Source organism: Syngnathus typhle, linkage group LG5 (assembly GCF_033458585.1).
Source record: "Syngnathus typhle isolate RoL2023-S1 ecotype Sweden linkage group LG5, RoL_Styp_1.0, whole genome shotgun sequence".
In the NCBI taxonomy this organism is placed as follows: domain Eukaryota; kingdom Metazoa; phylum Chordata; class Actinopteri; order Syngnathiformes; family Syngnathidae; genus Syngnathus; species Syngnathus typhle.
Genome location: NC_083742.1, coordinates 18,169,999 through 18,189,382, shown reverse-complemented (window position 1 = coordinate 18,189,382; position 19,384 = coordinate 18,169,999). Strand labels below are relative to the sequence as shown.

General features: G+C 47.4%; 2 protein-coding genes across 2 annotated transcripts; both read right to left on the bottom strand.

The window, feature by feature from the left end:
• Positions 1 to 1,976: 1,976 nt before the first annotated feature.
• On the bottom strand, positions 1,977 to 13,748 carry LOC133154058 (macrophage mannose receptor 1-like). The gene is made up of 42 exons (XM_061278443.1): positions 13,652 to 13,748; positions 13,445 to 13,492; positions 13,212 to 13,379; positions 11,961 to 12,077; positions 11,782 to 11,886; positions 11,670 to 11,696; positions 11,092 to 11,294; positions 10,917 to 11,023; positions 10,685 to 10,797; positions 10,566 to 10,610; positions 10,342 to 10,497; positions 10,173 to 10,255; positions 9,977 to 10,088; positions 9,845 to 9,892; positions 9,602 to 9,769; positions 9,135 to 9,245; positions 8,943 to 9,050; positions 8,788 to 8,817; positions 7,413 to 7,615; positions 7,235 to 7,341; positions 7,001 to 7,113; positions 6,879 to 6,932; positions 6,645 to 6,800; positions 6,456 to 6,538; positions 6,207 to 6,318; positions 6,098 to 6,145; positions 5,855 to 6,022; positions 5,413 to 5,532; positions 5,229 to 5,330; positions 5,126 to 5,155; positions 4,928 to 5,062; positions 4,433 to 4,585; positions 4,145 to 4,279; positions 3,911 to 4,059; positions 3,717 to 3,834; positions 3,593 to 3,644; positions 3,457 to 3,523; positions 3,260 to 3,387; positions 3,140 to 3,189; positions 2,908 to 3,081; positions 2,684 to 2,829; positions 1,977 to 2,609 (listed from the first exon to the last, which is right to left on the bottom strand). Exons 1-42 carry the CDS (start codon positions 13,746 to 13,748, stop codon positions 2,499 to 2,501), a joined length of 4,560 nt encoding a protein of 1,519 aa, XP_061134427.1. The 3' UTR covers positions 1,977 to 2,498.
• A 1,184-nt stretch (positions 13,749 to 14,932) lies between these two features.
• On the bottom strand, positions 14,933 to 17,490 carry LOC133154056 (snaclec agkisacutacin subunit A-like). Its single transcript, XM_061278442.1, has 3 exons — positions 17,352 to 17,490; positions 15,109 to 15,308; positions 14,933 to 15,043 (listed from the first exon to the last, which is right to left on the bottom strand). The coding sequence occupies exons 1-3, from the start codon at positions 17,410 to 17,412 to the stop codon at positions 14,933 to 14,935; spliced, it is 372 nt and encodes a 123-aa protein (XP_061134426.1). The 5' UTR covers positions 17,413 to 17,490.
• Between the last annotated feature and the right edge of the window lie 1,894 nt (positions 17,491 to 19,384).

Here is a 19,384-nt window from a genome sequence, read left to right as displayed (position 1 = left end):
TTGCGACAGTATTATAACACAACGGATCACTGTATAAAATTTGAGTTGAAAATGAGAAATATGAGTCTTTTGAACGACTGAATAAAACATGGGGGTCAGAGGTGTGTTCGTGTCACAAGTGAAACGACAGTGTTGCATAGGCAATGGGGCATTAGTGGGAATTAAGCACCCTTCACAGGGGCCACAAGTGTAAATTCGACATGCGTTGTTTTACCGATAAGGCCATCATAACGAGCATTTTAATTTTCTTCTTAATCATCGTACCTCATACAAGCTGCAAAACATAATTGGCTGGAGATTCATTTGCAAGTCAGTGATTAACACCCATCTTGACCGATCTATAACCACAAACAAGATTAATATTAAGTGTTGAAAAGGGTGGCGAATCAAACTTCATTCTAATGCTTTGGCAAACAAGGTCAAAATTTGGGGGGGATTTAGGGTCGCATCTCGACTTCAAATATTGAAATGTTGTATCAATCAACGAAACATCTCAAGGACTAGTTATTTTTTGCCGGTCCCTGGAAATAAAATAAAAAAATAACCCAAAAATAGCATCTTTAAACCAAAATGGTGGACTTTGGGGGGGGGGGGGGGGGGTTACGCATGTTTTTTGGTGACTTTTTTCGTGGGTCTGCTCATGATAGACAAGCCTACCAAATTTCATGTTGCTAAGTGAAACCGGCTTTGTTTGTTTCATTTTAAAAAACAGAGCATAGCTATTGTTCCTAATAAATGTAAAAATTACAGAGTTTGAACATTTAATTTAGCAATTTCAGCTAGTCTTTTTTTAACTGTAGTTGTGTTTGCCTTTCCCACATGCTTCAAAGACCAAAAAAAAAAAAAAGACATTAAAAAAGGTTCACATCGAGGACTTGGACAAAGAACCACAATTTGGAGGGGGATTCGGATTGTACTGAAACACAATGTGAATATTTGTGAATGTTTGCGTGAGAAGTATTAAAATGAAATGCGCGGTATTAAAATATTGAAGCATTTAAGCACCAGTTTGCAAAGATGTGAATTAACAATAATGTCATTTTCTCTTTTTAGTGTGAATTGCAAAATATCATCCAAGGCAAGGTCCTCCTCTAAGTCGCAATGGTTTATCTCTGCATCACAAGTGAGCACTTTAGCTTTTATTAGCGTAATAAAGTCAAGCTTCAAATCCGCAAAAAGCCTCCTGACCTCTGGGCCCTGTCACACTCCTTCAATTAATTTTTTCCCATCCATATTCCATCTCGCACACAATGAGTATTCTATTTCCCATTAGGATGTATTTACCAGACAACTATCGCAGAGCGTTGTTAATATTAGGGCTTGTTGTATCGCAGAAATTGGCTCAAAATATTGAGAAATATGTTTCGAGTAGTGTATTCATCTGAGTGACAATCATCTAGTTTGATTAGATGGAAAAAGAAGCAGCTTGTTGAAATCTTAAGGCTTGTTTGGTATCATAATAAACCAAAGGCCAGACAGAGAGACATTTTTTGGTGAAAAACAAAAATCCGATTTTATTTTAAGGCCATCTTGCCCAGCCCTCAAGTTAAAGTTTTAAGCCTGGTGGTGATGTCACTTCAAGTTTTAACCATTTTCTCATGTGTTCTCCTTTACATTTATTTGGTGAAGAGACTGTCTGGCCACTCACTGTTTAAGAGCCAATTCCAGTGTGCCCTCTAGCGGAAGAAGGTGGATAACTTATCTTACAAATAGGCCACAAGTGCTTACTCTATTGCTGTGTTCAAATTCATAGTTTGCGTCCTTTGAAAGCATTAAATGACGTCATGTAGCCTGAAAATAAGTCGTCGAGGACGTAGTCTTTGAATTTGGACGCCGTTTGCGGTTGGTGAGTCGGAAGGTTTTGAGGAAGGGACGATGCGCAAGTGCAAAAGGTTCCGATCAGAAACCGTTACAAGGTCATGGTTCTTTTTTTTCAAAGAATTATTAGAATTATTTTATTGTTTTTTTGGGGTCAATTAAACATGGTCAAACAACAGACGGAATAATAATGCATGGTAAATTTAACAATAAGTAGATGAAATATAAGAAATCAATTATGAAAATGCATGGTAAATCTAAGAGAATAACAACATGGTAAATTGAACAAAATAATGATATTGCATGGTAAATCATAATATCGCATGGTAAATCATAATATCACATGTTAAGTCAAGAAGAAGAGGAATGCATGGTAACTTAAACAGAATAATAACACATGGTCAATCTAACAAGACGTCTAATGCATGGTTAATCAATCATAATAATGCATGGTAAATTGAACAAAATAATAATAATGCATGGTAAATCATAATATCACATGTTAAGTCAAAAAGAAGAAGAATGCATGGTAACTCAAACAGAATAACACATGGTAACTTTAACAGGACGACTAATGCATGGTTAATCAATCATAATAATGCATGGTAAATCAATCAGTCAATCAAAAGGCATGGTAAACCAAGCAGGATGATCATGCAAGGTCAAATGCATTCATAGGATTACTCGCAAATTGCATTGGCACTTTCCAAATCCAGCGGATAACGCGCTGTGGGCATCTTGCACACGTAGCCCTTTAATTCCATGCAGGACATCTTCTTCCATTTGCCAGACTGAAAGTCAAAATGAGATTGATTTTAAATCTAAACTTGTCTTCGGCGAGCGGGTCAATCTTTTCTGCACCTACCTGGCTCAAGGTGGCCACGCAATTCTCCATCAGGCCGGTAGGTTTTCCCGGAGCCCAGTTGGCGAAGATCACCTTCTGGCGGTCCGACCACACGAATCTGCCGCGATTGACCAGGTCGTTGAGTCCGGTCCACGCGTCTCCGGGGGCTGCAGAGGACAAACAGCAACAGAGTTCTCAATGGCTTTCCAGATATGGCAGATATCGAGCCAATGTGAGCGACGCACCAGACTTCAAGAGGTCCTGCAGCCAATCCCGCTCAGCCTCGGAGCGAATGGACACCAGATTGGCATCGAGACCCCAGCAGAAGTGTCGAGCGCCGTACCACGTCTTAGTATCATCAAAACGTTTGTAGCAGAAGTCCGCAAACTCCTCCCAGTCAGGTCCCAAGCATCTCGGCTCTGCGCGCAAGATGGCGTCAGGTGAATAAATGCTTTTTATTCTGGACGGTCTACTCACCCGTGGCAGCAAAAGTGTAAGACGGAGACGGAGCCAATTCATCAACATATCTGCAGACAGTAAAGTGAGAATGAGCCGGGCATCTTTAAGTGGACTCGCCAGTGAAAGCGGAGCACGCACACTTTCGAGACGATTCCGTTACAGCTGGAGCTGTTGTAGGCTTTCTGTGGTAGTCTCTTCAGCAAAGTCACATCTCCTCCAATCTCAATGATGCCCGAGTGAATAGCAGCCGCGCAGATATTCGAGTCCTGCACTCAGAGAACGTCTCAGACATAGAACAAGAACTCCGCTTGCAGGTCGTGCGGTAATTAACATACCTGTTTGTAGAGCCGAGTTCCGTAGACCTTGTAGCCGGCTTGGGTGCAGCCCAGTGGGCACCGCACCCTGCGGAAGTAGTTTGTTTAGTAAGGAGGAGGCTTTTTGGCAAGAAACGTCATACAAAGTCTGACTCACGTCATTGAACCGTCGAGGCTGAGGTCGGCGGCTGTGCTGCTGCATAAGATGTCTGTGGGTCAGAAGGGAAAATCAGAGCCCGTTTCTTGCTAATTTCTCACTGCACTCCAAACGTCGTACTCACGAGCGGTGTCGTCAGACGTGCACCCAAAGACGTCAAAGCGTAGGCCCAAAAACTTTGGCAGGAGGCGGACGTACTTGGCGAACACGGGCCTGTTTAGAATATACGTCCCCACAGAAGGCTGGAAACAAAACACGCGCGTTTGCAATGAACGACAACAGCCTGGACGACAAAGTCGAGAGTTAGCGACCGCTCACCTGTATTGGGTGGCGATACCAAGTCACTCCGTCAATACTGAACAGCATCTCAAATACGCTGGAACTTTGGAATCGGTATCTACAGCTCTGGGTCTCGACGCCTGTCACCTTGAAGTTCTGACCGAGGTTCACCTGGATCCAGCTGCCGACTGAGGGCGGAAGGCATTCCATTGCACAGGATACCAAACTACGACGGACGAGGTCGACGAGCTGTGATTTTTTTTTTTTACGTACACATTTCGGAGGCTCTCCAGCAACCGCTGCCCCCCAGACGCGCTTTGTGAGGTTCGGCATTGATCGCAGAGGAAGAGGCTGAAAAAGAGGAGTCTGGGATTCTCCTGTCCGCGATGCCCAAACTATCAAGACACACTGAGGAAAGACAAAAAAAAAAGACAATGTGAAAGGCAAGCTCGCTCATTCATTCTCATGTCTGGTCACCCGTTCCTAGCCGACGCTCTATCTGGGGATCCATTGGATTCTTTCCTTGCACATCATCGGCAAGTGTCAGGATGTGAAGCCCACCTTTCTTCTCACAGCTGTAGACGACGCGGAGGTATTTGGAGACACCAGGGCAGGAGTCCGTATCCGTAAGGTAAAAGGGGTAAATGGGGCAAATCTGATAGTTGTCACACACTCCTCTGAAGTGACGGAGAGCCCCTTCCACCCTGCAGGCACCTGCAAGTGACAACACACCACCATTTCACTCACACACTTGCATACTGACTTCAACTTGTCACAGGACGTAGGGGATTTGAATGGTTAATGACTATTAGAAAAAGAGGACTCCAAAAAGCGCCCGGCTTAGCTCTTTTTCATCGTTTTCTATTTTTATTCATGAAAAGGTCAAATAAACGTTTTCTATTGCCATCGCTCACACGTCCATGCCCATGCATGTTGATATTGAGTTATATGTTACAAACGAGTTACCGCCAACGCTGACAGCGTGTGAAAACCTCATGACAGAAACGGCTCCAGGACAGCGAGCCAAAAACAACGATGCCACTGGAGGATTCTTACCGCGTGATCCGCCGCCACTCGGACAGACATCGCTATCCTTCCGTCCATGGAAAGCCGACCGTATGCGGATGACTTTTTCATCGGGACATTCAAGGGCTTTCAAATTGTCTTGGCAGAGAAGCTCCTCCATGTAGCCTGTGAGAGCACAACCGTTGACTTCTCTCCTCTTTTTTTACACAGACTTTGAAGGCGACTTACCGTCATGTGGCGGCAGCTGATGTGTCTTTCCTAGAAGCGAGAACCAGAACGTGGATGTCGACACGTGATGACGGTCCATCGCGGGACGTCACATCTCACTTACCTCTTTTCTTGCAGACGTAGCCTCTCTTCTTGTCGCACTTGTCGCGCTTCCAGTCGCCGCTGCCAGTGAGCAAGAAAAGACATTCCCCCCCTTCAGCGACACCTGGAGGGAGGGAGGGAGGGAAACAAGATCTGAGCGCTGATCCGTTCCTCCAAAGTGCAGCTGACAACCGCCTCAGCCCCACCTGCACTCGGGTGGAGGTAAGAGAAGGAGGATCCGTCAGTCCACTTGTCGCCGTCACGCTTGATGGAGGCGTCGGCGCCCAACCACAGGGAGGCATCACCAATCAGACTCTTGGTGTAACCTTTGGATCCCAAAGAGAACATGCAAGATTATTCCAAAACGACTCACACTTGACCCTGCACTACAACTTGATGAAACAAATAAAACAACAACCGAGCAACGCTGGCCACATCTCGCTCGGGTTTATCAGGTTTTGAGTTGCACAGGAAGGAAAAAAAGTTTTTTCTCAAAGACTTAGCAAATTCATGGCCAGCCTACCGCGTACGAAGACATGACGCCTTTTTCGATTTACTTTAGCTTCTAGTTCTCGTTTGCTTCATGTCGGAGAATAAGAATCGATCCACTTGTTTACGGCCAATACATTTTAATTCACGGCCCCCTACCTCGTACGAAGCCCTGCTCGTCCGAGTCGGCGATGCTGAGCAGGTTCCCTTGGCGGCCTTTGCAGTCGGCTTGCGCCTCCTGCCAGGTCTTGGCGGGCTGAAAGTTGAACAGGTAGCAGAAGTCGTCCGAGGCGTTGTCCAGCCACCAGCCGCATTTGTCAGTCCAGCCTGCGAGACAGACGGCGCAGGAGGGCAAAACAGCATAAGACAGCGGAGAAGACGGCGGCGGTGCGAGACACCTACCATGTTGGCTGGCTAATGGTGGCAGCTGTCGAGGCCGTCCACGCTTGGCTGCAGGGGAGCGCGAATGAGTAAATGCATGAAGGAGTGCTCAGAAGGGACATTTTTGCACCTGTTTTGCAGACAAATGGCCGCTTCGTTGTGCAGGGGCTGCCGCCGATCTCCCCAACAGAATTTGGGAACGCGCAGTCCCCCGTGGCGCCATTTTGCCACGTGTCGTAGTCCTGCGGACGACATGAGGGTGTTGGACTCTCGGCTTCCCAACGCCCTTCCTCCGCGCAATTGTTGTGCTCCAATTTCAACTTTCCCAACCTAGCTCGTGCAGAATGACTTTTCCAAAGTCCGTCAGCAATTTACTTACAAAAGCTGTTCCGTCACTATACTCGTAGTTGTCGCTTTTCTTCTTCAGTCCCAGCCAAGAAAACCAAACGCTTTGCGAGTGATCTTGAGGAAAGGAAGGACAACAAGAGCTTCAGGGCAAGAAGAGCTTCGGCCAAATGACGGCAGCTTTGTGGGACCGACGACTGCGGCGGTTCGTCTTAGCGCTCACCAAACACGAATTGAGCCTCTTGCAGTGAGTGGACGCTAGCCAGGTGGCCTCTCTGGGCAACACAGAACTTCTCGGCATCCTCCCAATCTTTGTACAGCTTGGAGTAAAAGTAGCAATGATCGCCATACAGTAGGTTGCCCGTGTCGCAGGTGGAAGCTGAGGCCGCAATGGAGAACATTGAGGAGGAAACCACGACCACATGGTTAAAGGGCAAATAAGCGTGCTGCAACTCACTCTCCACTACAGCAAGACCACTTTTGGGGGAATACGTCTGGTTCTCCAAGGAGCCTGCAAAAAAAAAAAAAAGACTGTTTGCGCCTTTCAACGGCAACGTGACCGCAGACGTGGAGGCTTACTCAGCGGCCGTTTGCACATGTAGGCCAACGAGGAATCACAGGAGCCAGACCTCCACTTGCCGGGCTGACCCCTTCCCCCTTGGTTGACGTAGGCGCAGGACGCGACGTCGGCGCTGTCGGTAGATTATTAAAAAAAAAAAAAAGAATTTTCCTTCAGTGGTCCTTCTCAAAATTGGTTCCAGAACCTTTACGCGTCTCCGCCTGACAACAGCATGCAAAGTTGTTACGGCTTACCTTTCGAGTTGATTTGAGGCCCAGTTGGTGCGTGTCGTCTTCTCGCCATCGGACCAGGTCAGCTCCTGGCTCCCGCCTTCAAAGCGACACCAGACGTCGTCGCATTTCTGGGGGGGGGGAAAGAAAACGGCTCCAGTTGTTGCTGCAGAGTCCACGACCGCTTGCGCTTCTGTCTCACCAGGTTGGAGAGTCCCAGCCAGAAGCGGGTGTCCTTGCCCATGGTGTCCTTCACAAAGCCCTCCTCGGCCGAGGAGGTGATGGAGAGCAGGTCGCCGCCCTCCCAGACGCAGTGGTGCCAGGCCCCCAGCCAACCGTTGGGCTCCTCCACCTTCTTGTAGCAGTTGGTGCCGTGCTCGACCCACCCGGGAGCACACTTGTTGGCTGAGGGCACAATTTGGGGAAGAGATCAGAGCACACTCCTTGTTTTGGCTCTTCAGTCCACCATTTTGAGCAATTTGCAGGTCACGGGTGGCCAAAACTTGTCTCGCACATGTTCTCAGGCAAATTGGAAGATCCGGGACTCGACTTGTTAGGTTAGCCCAGTGCGGCGCGATACCAAGGGGGGCGCGTGTGACACCAGGGAACATGCTTTTCTTTTGGCTGTACTAGATGAAAAGGTAATTAGACATCCACTGCAGTAGGTGGCGGTATCACTGGAAGAGTGTGCGCAAGGAGTCTCCGCTCTACACTGGAGAGCGCACGGAACGTTCGCACACACAGCACAGAGCAGGGGGGGAAAAAAGTGCAGTGGGACACCATGGAAAAATATTGAGCGGGGTTGCCAACAATCATCCCACTTTGTGAATGCTACTTTAGTCAATCAGCAAGCACTGTAGGCATCGTATAAAGCAGCGTACCATATTGCTCAGTGCAAAACAAAAACACCATTGCAGAAGAGCTGATACTACCTGCAGCCGTGGAATGCTGCCTCATTTTGATTAAAGAACAGCACAAATTGTTTTCTTTTTTTTGTAGGTTACATTTTTTGATATATTGTGCTCCTGAGTTAATGTTCCTGATTACTTTGAATTGAATCTTATTGCTCTTAATATTATGTACGTTTATTATTATTTTATTGTATTTATTTGTATTGCGGCTCGGTGGGGCACTGGGTAGCGCGTCCGCCTCACAGCTAGGACGGTGCGGGTTGGATTCCACCTCCGGCCCTCCCTGTGTGGAGTTTGCATGTTCTCCCCGGGCCTGCGTGGGTTTTCTCCTGGCACTCCGGTTTCCTCCCACATCCCAAAAACATGCTTGGTAGGCCGATTGAGCGCTCCAAATCGTCCCTAGGTGTGAGTGCGAGTGCGTATGGTTGTTTGTGTCTGTGTGCCCTGCGATTGGCTGGCAACCGGTTCAGGGTGTCCCCATCAGAGACGTTTCCAATTTGAAATGACCCCCCCAAAAAAAAAAAAAATCACCTTTATAAAGCACGGTTGTGAAACAAACATTGCCACATGCGAGTCAACGCGAAAAACATTCAAGTACATTTGCGCACTTAATGAATTAAGAAAAATTGCACAGAATCTACTGACTAATTTTGTCAGGCTACTTACCGTCAGAAGACAGCGAAGGTTCTGCCACTCCTGCAAGAAGAAAGGCAAAGACAGACGTCAGGGTACAGACGGACGTCGGGGCAAAGACGGACGTCAGGGCAAAGACAAACGTCAGAGCACAGATGACGGCCAGCGGAGCATCACAACTTACTCACCTTTTTTCATCTTCTTGCAGACGTAGCTTCTCTTCTCTTCGCACGTGTCGTGCTTCCAGACGCTGCTTTTAGTGATTAAGGAAAGACACTTGCCGTCTCCGGGGTCACCTGGAGGGAGGGAGACAAGATCTCAGCGCTCCGCCGTTCCTCCAAAGTGCAGCCGACAAGCATCAGACATGCTTTCAGACAGACCTGCACTCGAGTGGATGTAAGTGAACGGGGATCTGTCAGTCCATTGGGCGTCATCTTCCGTGGTGGAGACATCGGCGCCCAACCACAGAGAGGGCAGAGACCCGACGTAACCTGTGGACCCAAGGCAAAGGTGGAACAGGATCTAATAATAACAATACATTATATTTATAACGCACTTTACATTCGGAAGAATCTCAAAGTGCAAGGACAAGTTTAAAACAACTGGACGACAACCAGGATATGGGAACAGGAATTACGGAAATGCTCAAGAGGTGAGTTTTAAGTCCGGTTTTGAAAGAGTCAGTAGATTGGGGTGCTCTTCGGTGGATCTTCCAGAGATACGCTTTACTGACCCGCTCATTGAGCCCATGAGGCGCATTTTGGAACGACACCATTCATTCGAGTCATTCATCCATTCATCCATCCATCCATCCATTCATTCGTGACACCAACAAATGGCCGCCTACCCTGCACAAAGACCTGCTCCTCGCGGTCGGTGATGCTGAGCAGGTTCCCTTGGAGGCGTTGGCAGTTGGCTTGCGCCTCCTTCCAAGTCTTGGTGGGCTGGCGGATCATCAGGTAGCAGAAGTCGTTGATTGGGTCGTCCAGCCACCAGCCGCATGTGGCAGTCCATTCTGCGAGGCAGACGGCGTAAGACAGCATAAGACAGCGCAAGACAGCGTAAGACGGCGGCAGTGCGGGACACCTACCCGGCTGGCCGACTAATGGTGGCAGCTGTGGAACCCCTCCGCGCTTGGCTGTAGGGGAAGGAGGGGGGTGTTTACAAATATGAGCAAATGCTTGATGTGTGCAGAAGGAGCGCTCGGGAGGGGCCTTTGCACCTCTTTTGCAGACAAATGGCCGCTCCGTTGTGCAGGAGGTGGCACTCAACTCCCCAACAGAATTTGGGAACGCGCAGTCCCCCTTGGTGTCATTTTTCCAAATGTTGTTGTCCTGCGGACGACATGAGCATGTTGGACTCTGTCTGCTCGGCTTCCCAACGCCCTTCCTGGGCATTTCAAAAGGCATTTCACTTACGTAAGTTGTTCCGTCACTCCACTCGTAGTCGTCGTCCTCCTTCTTGAGTCCCACAAAAGCAGATATTGAGGTTTGCGAGTGATCTTGAGGAAAGGAAGGAGAACACGAGCTTCAGGGCAAGAAGAGCTTCAATCAAATGACGACTGCGGCGGTTCCTCTTGGTGCTCACCATACACAAATTGGGCCTCTTCCTTGGAGTGGACGCTAGCCAGGTGGCCTCCCCAGCCAAGACAGAATTTCTCGGCACCTTCAAAGGTTTTAACCGTCTTCTCGTAATGATAACAATAATCGCCATAGCGGAAGGTGTTTTTGTGGCAGTCGGAGGCTGGGGCCACAAAGAAAAACATGACCATGACAAGATGTTCAAGTGGAAATAAGTGTGCTGCGACTCACTCTTCATTACAGCAGGACCACTTTTGGGCGAACACTTCGGGCATTCTGCATAAAAAAAAAAGACCTGTTTGAGCTTTTCTCTTTTCAAAGTCAACCTGATTACAAACGTGCAGGCTTACTCAGCGGCCGTTTGCACATGTAGGCCAACGAGGAAAGACAGGAGCCAGACCGCCACTTGCCGGGCTCACCCCTTCCCCCTTGGTTGACGTAGGCGCAGGACGCAACGTCGGCGCTGTCGGGAGAAAAGAAACAAGCAATTACCGTTTTTTTTTCTTTTCCCTTTCCCCAAGTGGCCCTTTTCAAAATTGGCTCCTCCGCCTGACAACAGCATGAAAAGTTGTTACGTCTTACCTTTCGAGTTGATTTGAGGCCCAGTTGGTGTGATTCATTGTCTCGCCATCGGACCAGGTCAGCTTCTGGCTCTCGCCTTCAAAGCGACACCAGAACTTGTCGCATTTCTGGGGGGAAAAAGAACAACAGTCCCACTTGTCGCAGCAGTCGACGGCCGCTTGCGCTTCCGTCTCACCTGGTTGGAGAGTCCCAGCCAGAAAGGGGTGTCCTTGCCCATGGTGCCCTTCACAAACTCCTCCTCGGCCGAGGAGGTGATGGAGAGCAGGTTGCCGCCCATCCCGACGCAGTGGTGCCAGGCCCCCAGCCAACCGTTGGGCTCCTCCACCTTCTTGTAGCAATTGGTGCCGTGGTCGCCCCACCCGGGAGCACACTTGTTGGCTGAGGGCACAATTTGGGGAACAGATCAGAGCACACTCCTGTTTTTGCCCTCCAGTCCACCATTTTGAGCAAAGGGCAATTTGCGGCTCACGGTTGGCCGAATCTACATTTTCTCGGGCAAATTGGAAGGATCCGGTACTCGACTTGGTTAGCTTAGCCCAATGGCATCAGAGACGTTTACATTTTGAAAGGATTCCCGAACATTCACCTTGGCGCTTGAGAAACAACCAAAGTGCCGCTGTACAAGGTAAAACGATGCAAAAAACATTCAACAGGTGGCTGAGTACTTCATAAAAACGAAAAAGCACAGAATTTGTTGGTTGGCATGGTGTGACTCCAGGGTCATGGTTTTCGACGCAGTCGAAGGCGACTTACAGTCAGGAGGCGGCGCAGCGTCTTTTACTGCGAAAGGAAAAGACAGACGTCAAGGCACAGACAGACGTCAAGGGGCGATGACAGTCAGTCGGTGGGGCGTTGCCTCTCTTACCATTTCCTCTCTTCTTGCAGACGTAACCTCTCTTCTCGTTGCACGAGTCGTAGTGCCAGTTGCCGTTGCCAGTGAAGAAGGAGACACAATTATCCTCGGGGGTACCTGGGGGGCGGGAGAGAAGATCTCAGTGCTCCTCCGTTCCTCCAAATGGCAGCAGACAACCGTCTCCGGCAGACCTGAAGTCGTGTGCACGTAAGTGAACGAGGTTCCGTCATCCCACGCGCCTTCGTCACCGATGGGGACATTGGCGCCCAACCAGAGAGAGGATGCGTTCGTCATAGCCCTGATGTAACCTGTACCAGAATGAACGACATCATCAAGAGGAGCCGAGCGAGGAGGACGCGTCATCCGTTGAGCTGCGGGTGATTGACTTTCTCAGCTCAAAAGGAATTGAGGTAAACAGGGGGACCAACGAGAAATATTAAAACCAAAGCAGCAATAATTAAGTGCGGATTGCAAACACAAATTGGAGCTACTGAAACAGGGTAGACGGCTGAGGGGATCAGACCTCAACCAGCATCTGACAAAAAAAAAAAAAAAATGCAGATATTGCATATGTGTGTGTATATATAGCGAAAGGCTTAACTATTTCTTGGTGCGGTTGGCACCAAAGAAGTAGTAGAGATTGTAAAGAGAAGTGAAAACAAAACCTCAACTGATTACAATGAATAAGAAAAGTGAGCGGTGAAATTGCAGAAGCGTTTCATCTGGTCAATGACATGAAAATAGCTCAAGTAAATGTGGGGATAGACTGGTACCATATTACATGAATTACAGGCCTGCCGTATCTACTCGCTCTGTTCTCCAAGATCTTTGACTGTTCACAGAAAAACAAGATTGAAGAAAAAGAAAAAAAAAAAGCTTTTAGCTGACAGTCAATATGGATTCCGGAAGGACACGAATGGATCTTATAGACAACTTCAGATGATCAAAAAACAAGTTATTGGAAATTTCATCGACTAAAAGCATTTGACCCAGTAAATCATGGCATCATGGACTGGCTGAGGAGCTACTTCAGCAACAGGCAGCAATTTGTAAAAAGTCTGGAGATCATGTATCCCATGACAGGTGAACAACCTCTGCCCTTGGTCCTCTTCAACAACTTGTGTATCCAACATCGTGAAACGATGATGATACAAACATCTATTGCGCTGGGGACAATTTACAGCAACTTATGGAAACCAACAATCGCAAGAGAAATGAATACGTGGTTTAATGTAAAACCAAACTGCCAACAACTAAATTATTTGTCAGGTGTAAATCAAATTTATAAAAATGTATGTATACATTTTTGGGTTATTTGTTTCAGTGACTTAGATATGGCACTTTAAAGTGGTGTTTTATTTTCCTATTTTAAATCGGTTCAAAATGAACATATAACAACAACAACATGTTCATGGCCAATATTTCAATTCATGGCCGCCTACTGCGTACGAAGACCTGCTCCTCGCGGTTGGTGATGGTGAGCAGGTTCCCTTGGAGGCGTTGGCAGTCGTCTCGCGCCTCCTCCCAGGTCTTAGTGGGCTGGCGGATCATCAGGTAACAGAAGTCGCTCTCTGAGTCGTCATGCCACCAGCCGCATTTCTGAGTCCATTCTGCGAGCCAGACGGCGTAAGACAGCGCAAGACAGCGCAAGACGGCGACAGTGCGGGACACCTACCCGGCTGGCCGACTAATGGTGGCAGCTGTGGAGGCCCTCCGCGCTTGGCTGCAGAAAAAGGGGAGCGAATATGAGCAAATGCTTCACGCATCCAAAAGGGGCGCTCGGGAGGGACGTTTGCACCTGTTTTGCAGACCACAGCGAATGTCCCGGAGCAATAAAAGTTTCTGTACAGGTATTTGTTGGTAGACAAATATGAACAGTCACCAGATGTGTAGTAGCCAATTTTTCCGTAGTCCTGCGGATGAGATTTTGGACAGAACTTTAGCGTGTTGCATTCAATGTGGTCATCTTCCCGGCGCATTTCCTCACTTGCAGCGTTTTCGTACCTTCTCTCATTAAAGTTTCACTTTGGTTTTTGGGTTCACTTTGTCAGTCATAGTAGTATGAACATTGCAATAAAACATTGTGCCCGCCCTGGCAACCCAAATAAATGTCTGGGAAAAACATGCACAAAGCAACTAACCCTGTCAGTCAAAGTAGTATGAACATTGCAATAAAACATTGTGCCCGCCCTGGCAACCCAAATAAATGTCTGGGGAAAAACATGCACAAAGCAACTAACCCCTAAGACCTAAAGACAAACCCGAGCCACCGTCCAGGATATAATATCTTAACCGCCTCCTCTCTAAAATCAGAGCGCCAATACTTTGTAAGCAACAGCCTGATGCCTCTAGACAAGAGGGATGGATGCCTGCAACATGACTTTTCCAAAGGCCTTCAGCAATCCACTTACAGAAGCTGTTCCGTCAGTCCACTCGTAGTTGCCGCCCTTTTTCTTTTCTCCCAACCAAATAGAATAGAAACTTGAATGATCTTGATGAAAGGAAGGAGAACAAGAGCTTCAGGGCAATAAGAGCTCCAGCCAAATGACGACTGTGGCGGTTCTTCTTGGTGCTCACCAACAATGAATCGGCCATCTTGATCAGAGTGTATGCTCGCCAGGTGGCCTTGGCGGGCGAGACAAAACTCCTCGCCATCCTCCCAACTTCGTTCCGCCTGGTCAAAAAGATAGCAATCATCGCCGTAAAGGAAGTTGCCATCGTCGCAGTCGGAAGCTGAGGCCACAAGGAAAAACATTGAGGAGGAAACCACGACGAGATGGTTAAAGCGCAAATAAGCGTGCTGCAACTCACTCTTCATTACAGCAGTAACACTATTGGCGGTACACGTCTGTCCCTCCGGGCAGCCTGCAAAAAAAGACCCGTTTGCGCATCTCACCTTTCATCAGCAACGTGACCACGGACGTGCAGACTTACTCGACCGTTTGCACATGTAGGCCAACGAGGAAGCGCAGGAGCCAGACCTCCACTTCCCAGGCAAAAGACGAGCTCCTTGGTTGACGTAGGCGCAGGACGCGACGTCGGCGCTGTCGGTAGATTATAAAAAGGAACATTTTACTATTTTTCCTTGAGTGCTCGTTCTCAAAATTGGTTCCAGAACCTTTACGCGTGTCCGCCTGAAAACAGCATGCGGAGATGTGACTTCTTACCTTTTAAATTGGTCTGAGGCCCAGTTGGTGTATGTCGTTGTCTCGCCATCGGACCAGGTCAGCTTCTGGCTCCCGCCTTCGAAGTCACACAAGATGTTGTCGCATTTCTGGGGGGCAAAAAAGAAAACAGTTCCAGTTGTCGCTGCCGAGTCCACGACTGCTTCCGTCTCACCTGGTTGGAGAGTCCCAGCCAGAAGCGGGTGTTGCCCATGATGCCCTTGACAAAGTCCTCCTCGGCCGAGGAGGTGATGGAGAGCAGGTCGCCGCCCTGCCAGACGCAGTGGTGCCGGGCCCCCAGCCAACCGGTGTGCGTCCCCCCCTTCTTGTAGCAGCTGGAGCCGTGCTCGAGCCACCCGGGAGCACACTTGTTGGCTGAAGGCACAATTTGGGGATCAGGCGAACAGAGCAGAACACATTGATGGAACACTTGCATGTTTTTATTCTGTGCTCTTCATTGGGGGCATCTGAACCAAATGCACGAGGATTCTGTCAGGGGTGGGGTGGGAGATGGGGGGGCCAACGCCCATTGTCGCTTTGGCCCCTTCCAAAAACTTGCCTGTCCTTCATTTTTGGGTCCAGCCAGCGACATGCAGCAAAGTGGAGCTGCTGATTGTTTGCATAAAAGCATCACTTACGGATTGCACACAATGGCCCCAAAGTGATGATACTAAGCTTCAGATGTACAGTGGGGCAAAAAGTATGTCGTCAGCCACCAATGGTGCAAGTTGTTCCACTTAAAAGATCCCATCATCATCACCCTCAGCAAATACCCCACCCACCAGTTACGCACGTGTGGCAGGCATATCGATGACCAATGAGCTAAGCTCAAATCAGGTCATCGCACATTTCACCACTGGAGGGTGCTAAAGCACAACGCAACTCAATCGAATGGAACACGTTGCAACAGTTGGACCGCTCCCCCCTTCTTAGCTCAAGAAGCCCGCCCGCCCTTCTTTATATCAAAGTACAAAGCCAAGCAAGCAAGCCAGGCCTGGCTGAATGTTTCATGGAGAAGGGCTTTTAAACTGCGGCCTCAATCAATTAATCAATCCTAATAAGCATGGACTCTTAGGGGCAAATGCAATTCTTCAGATGCGCCCTGCGATTCACTCGGAGAAATGAACACGCATTGAAATCAGAGTCTCCTAAAAGTCCTACTCAATTTTGCAATCTTTGAAAACATTATGCCGACACATTTTGATGATGCACAGCGATATTATGAACTTCACAACTGTGTTGCAACTTTTTGGTGTGTGATGATAACAGACCAGACACGAAGGTTTATTATTAATAATATAATTACAATGAATATAAGATAATGATTATAATCTATATTTAGATCATAATAACCATGATTTTTTTGTACAACAGAGGTGCTAAGAAATATCTATTGTATAAAGGGGCTGTAAGAAATGATTGCTAATACTCTGTCAAGGACTGTCAGAAACTATTAATAATAATGACTAATAAAGATGAATTATTATTCATTATAATTAGCTCATATAAATCATGAAAATATTCGTATCATAGGGGCGCCAAGAAATATCTTGTCTATATACACATGTGCATAATATATTGTATAAAGGGCTGTAAGAAATGATTATTCTTATTTATTATTATCATCATTATTAATAATAATAATAATAATAATAAATGTATTACTTTTATGATTATTAAACTAGTATCACTATGATCACTATTATCATTATTATATATCATTTATTCTTCTTCTTGTGTCTTATTGTCATTCTGTGTCTTAAACCCTAACGGTGCAACTCATCTAAGTGTCACAAAGTCCAATCAGCCGCTCCTGAATTCCAAGCGTGCCCATGTTTTAGGAATTAAAACATTTTTAAAAAAACAGAGCGAAAGAAAAACAAAAGTAAACACGGAAAAAAAGAGATGGAAGGAAAAGCCCAGTAAAAACACATTCGGCTTCCAAAATAAAAGGGCCAATTTTAGATTGGATATTTTGAAGTTATATGCTCAACTTCAATACGTCATCCTGACAGCCAGCGCGCACTTAAAATTCACAAGCGGGGCTCGTAAGAAAACGCAAAGACACTTGACTCAACGGTTTTAGCTCGTCCTTTCAAAGTCAAGTTGCTCGTATGTTCGGACACAACGGCTTCCCACATAGTGATGAAAATGATGATAAAGGCAAGCCTCGATAACAAGAAAGGTCCGGTCCGGGAGAATTGACGTACACAGCAACTACATCAAAGTGTCCGAATAATGAAGATTCTTCAAAGTTCCTCAAAGTTTTTGTCGTCCAAATGTGTGACATTGCAATGATTTTTTTTCTTATCTCAGGCAATGTTAGAATATAAGCAGATGCAGTCATGCTAACTCACAGTACAGTACATTCCAGCTCTTTACTGTTGTTTCAATGGACTAAAGATACAAATTGCTTACCTGAAGCACATGTCCAAAATATGGCCATCTGGAGAAGAACACGGTTTAGTTCTTTCCACATGTTGGAGGAAAATGCCCCTTCTCACTGAGGGTCGCAACGATTGCAGTCGGGAGAAAATCAATGATAAGTCTCTCTCAGTAGAGCCAAGAAAACAATGAACGTTTCGTGCACTCTGCTCTGATCCAGAGGCTGGCCACGCCCACACGCCGCCGTACGTCAAACACGTCACCTTTGATGCTAGTCATCTCAAAGCACTCTCAAGCGACGTGGGGAGTTGCGCGCGCGTGTGCATAACCAAAAGGATTTAAAAAAAAAAAAAAAAAAAAAAAAACTTTGATTCCTTTAGTTTTTGTGACTTTGTAAATGTTCTGGACGTGAACAACAGCGAAAAGCAGTCAACTCGTTTAACAGTAAATACAAATAATTAAATCCAAGTATATGAAAGCAAAACTGTTTGCCTGAAAATATTCAAAAGCATGTCGTACGTCTTCCCACTCCTCTTTTTCAGACAAGTAAACCCCACCCCTGCACCCCGCGCAAAATTCAAGGAAAACAGTTTGTTTTGTTTGTGCTTCATTTGTGCTGATTCATGCTGTAAAAAATGTTGTTTTTGCTGCAACGTTTGTTTTAGTTATGAGAAATCATCCAGATTTCAACGCCCATCTGCTCCTAATGAACCCAAAATGCCGACTGTTTGTTTGTGCTTTGTTTGTGCTTGCCGTACGGTTCGGTAGGTATCACACATTTAATTTTTAACATGACGTCACTCAGGCGGCGCACTGGGTAGCACGTCCGCCTCACAGTTAGGAGGGTGCGATTCCACCTCCGGCCCTCCCTGTGCAGAGTTTGCATGTTCTCCCCGGGCCCGCGTGGGTTTTCTCCGGGCACTCCGGTTTCCTCCCACATCGATTGAAGACTCCAAATTGTCCCTAGGTGTGAGTGCGAGTGCAAATGGTTGTTTGTCTCTGTGTGCCCTGCGATCGGCTGGCAACCGGTTCAGGGTGTCCCCCGCCTACTGCCCGATGCCGGCTGAGATAGGCTCCAGCACTCCCGCGACCCCCGTGGGGACTAAGCGGTTCAGAAAATGGATGGATGGATCACGTCACTCAGAACCCCCCCCCCCCCCTCCCATCCGCTCCAAATGAACCCAAAACGGTACCGTTCGTTTGTGCTTTAATTGTGCTGCTACGGTGTGGAGTGTCTTCTTGAACTTAGGTTGTAAAATCCAGGACCTACTGTGACCGACGTTTCACTTTTTGGCAGGAAGGAGCACGCCCGTACATGTTTAAACCCTCACTACATTCAGTCTAAATACATGAATACACTTTATTTGAGAACTTAGAGTCTCGGAGTCATTGCTGTGCAACAACATCCTGCTCTCCACACCTTTTTTTGAATTGTCTACACTGTACTGTCTCCTCTCTGCATCCATTGTAGCCTGGCCATCCTGGAAGAGGGACCCTCCCTCCTGTGGCAGAGGCTGTGATGTACCGAAGTCAAATTCCTTGTTTGGCACGCCCAAACATGGCGAATAAAAATTCTTGAATTTTGAATCTTCTAAGCTACCCTCTCAACCTTATCAAGCACTCTGGCCTAACCCCCTTTCCTAGGACACCAAGCCAAGCCATGCCATGTATCTAGTATTTCAAGGAAATGTAAATTGGGTTTCATGACCAATTCTACCATCTAGTGGTACAGTCAGAGGCAGACAATGTGAGTTTCTTATTAAACGAGGTCAATTTAGAGGGGGCAGCAGCTCGGCGCACTGGTTAGCATGCCCGCCTCACAGTTAGTAGGGTACGGGTTGGATTCCCCGTCCGGCCCTCCCCGTGTGGAGTTTGCATGTTCTCCCCGTGCCCGCATGGGTTTTCTCCGGGCACTCCGGTTTCCTCACACGTCGACCCCCCAAAAATATGCTTGCTAGGCCGATTGAGCGCTCCAAATTTTCTCTAGGCGCGAGCGCAAATGGTTGTTTGTCTTTGTGTGCCTTGCAATTGGCTGGCAACCAGTTCAGGGTGTCCCGATGACTGGT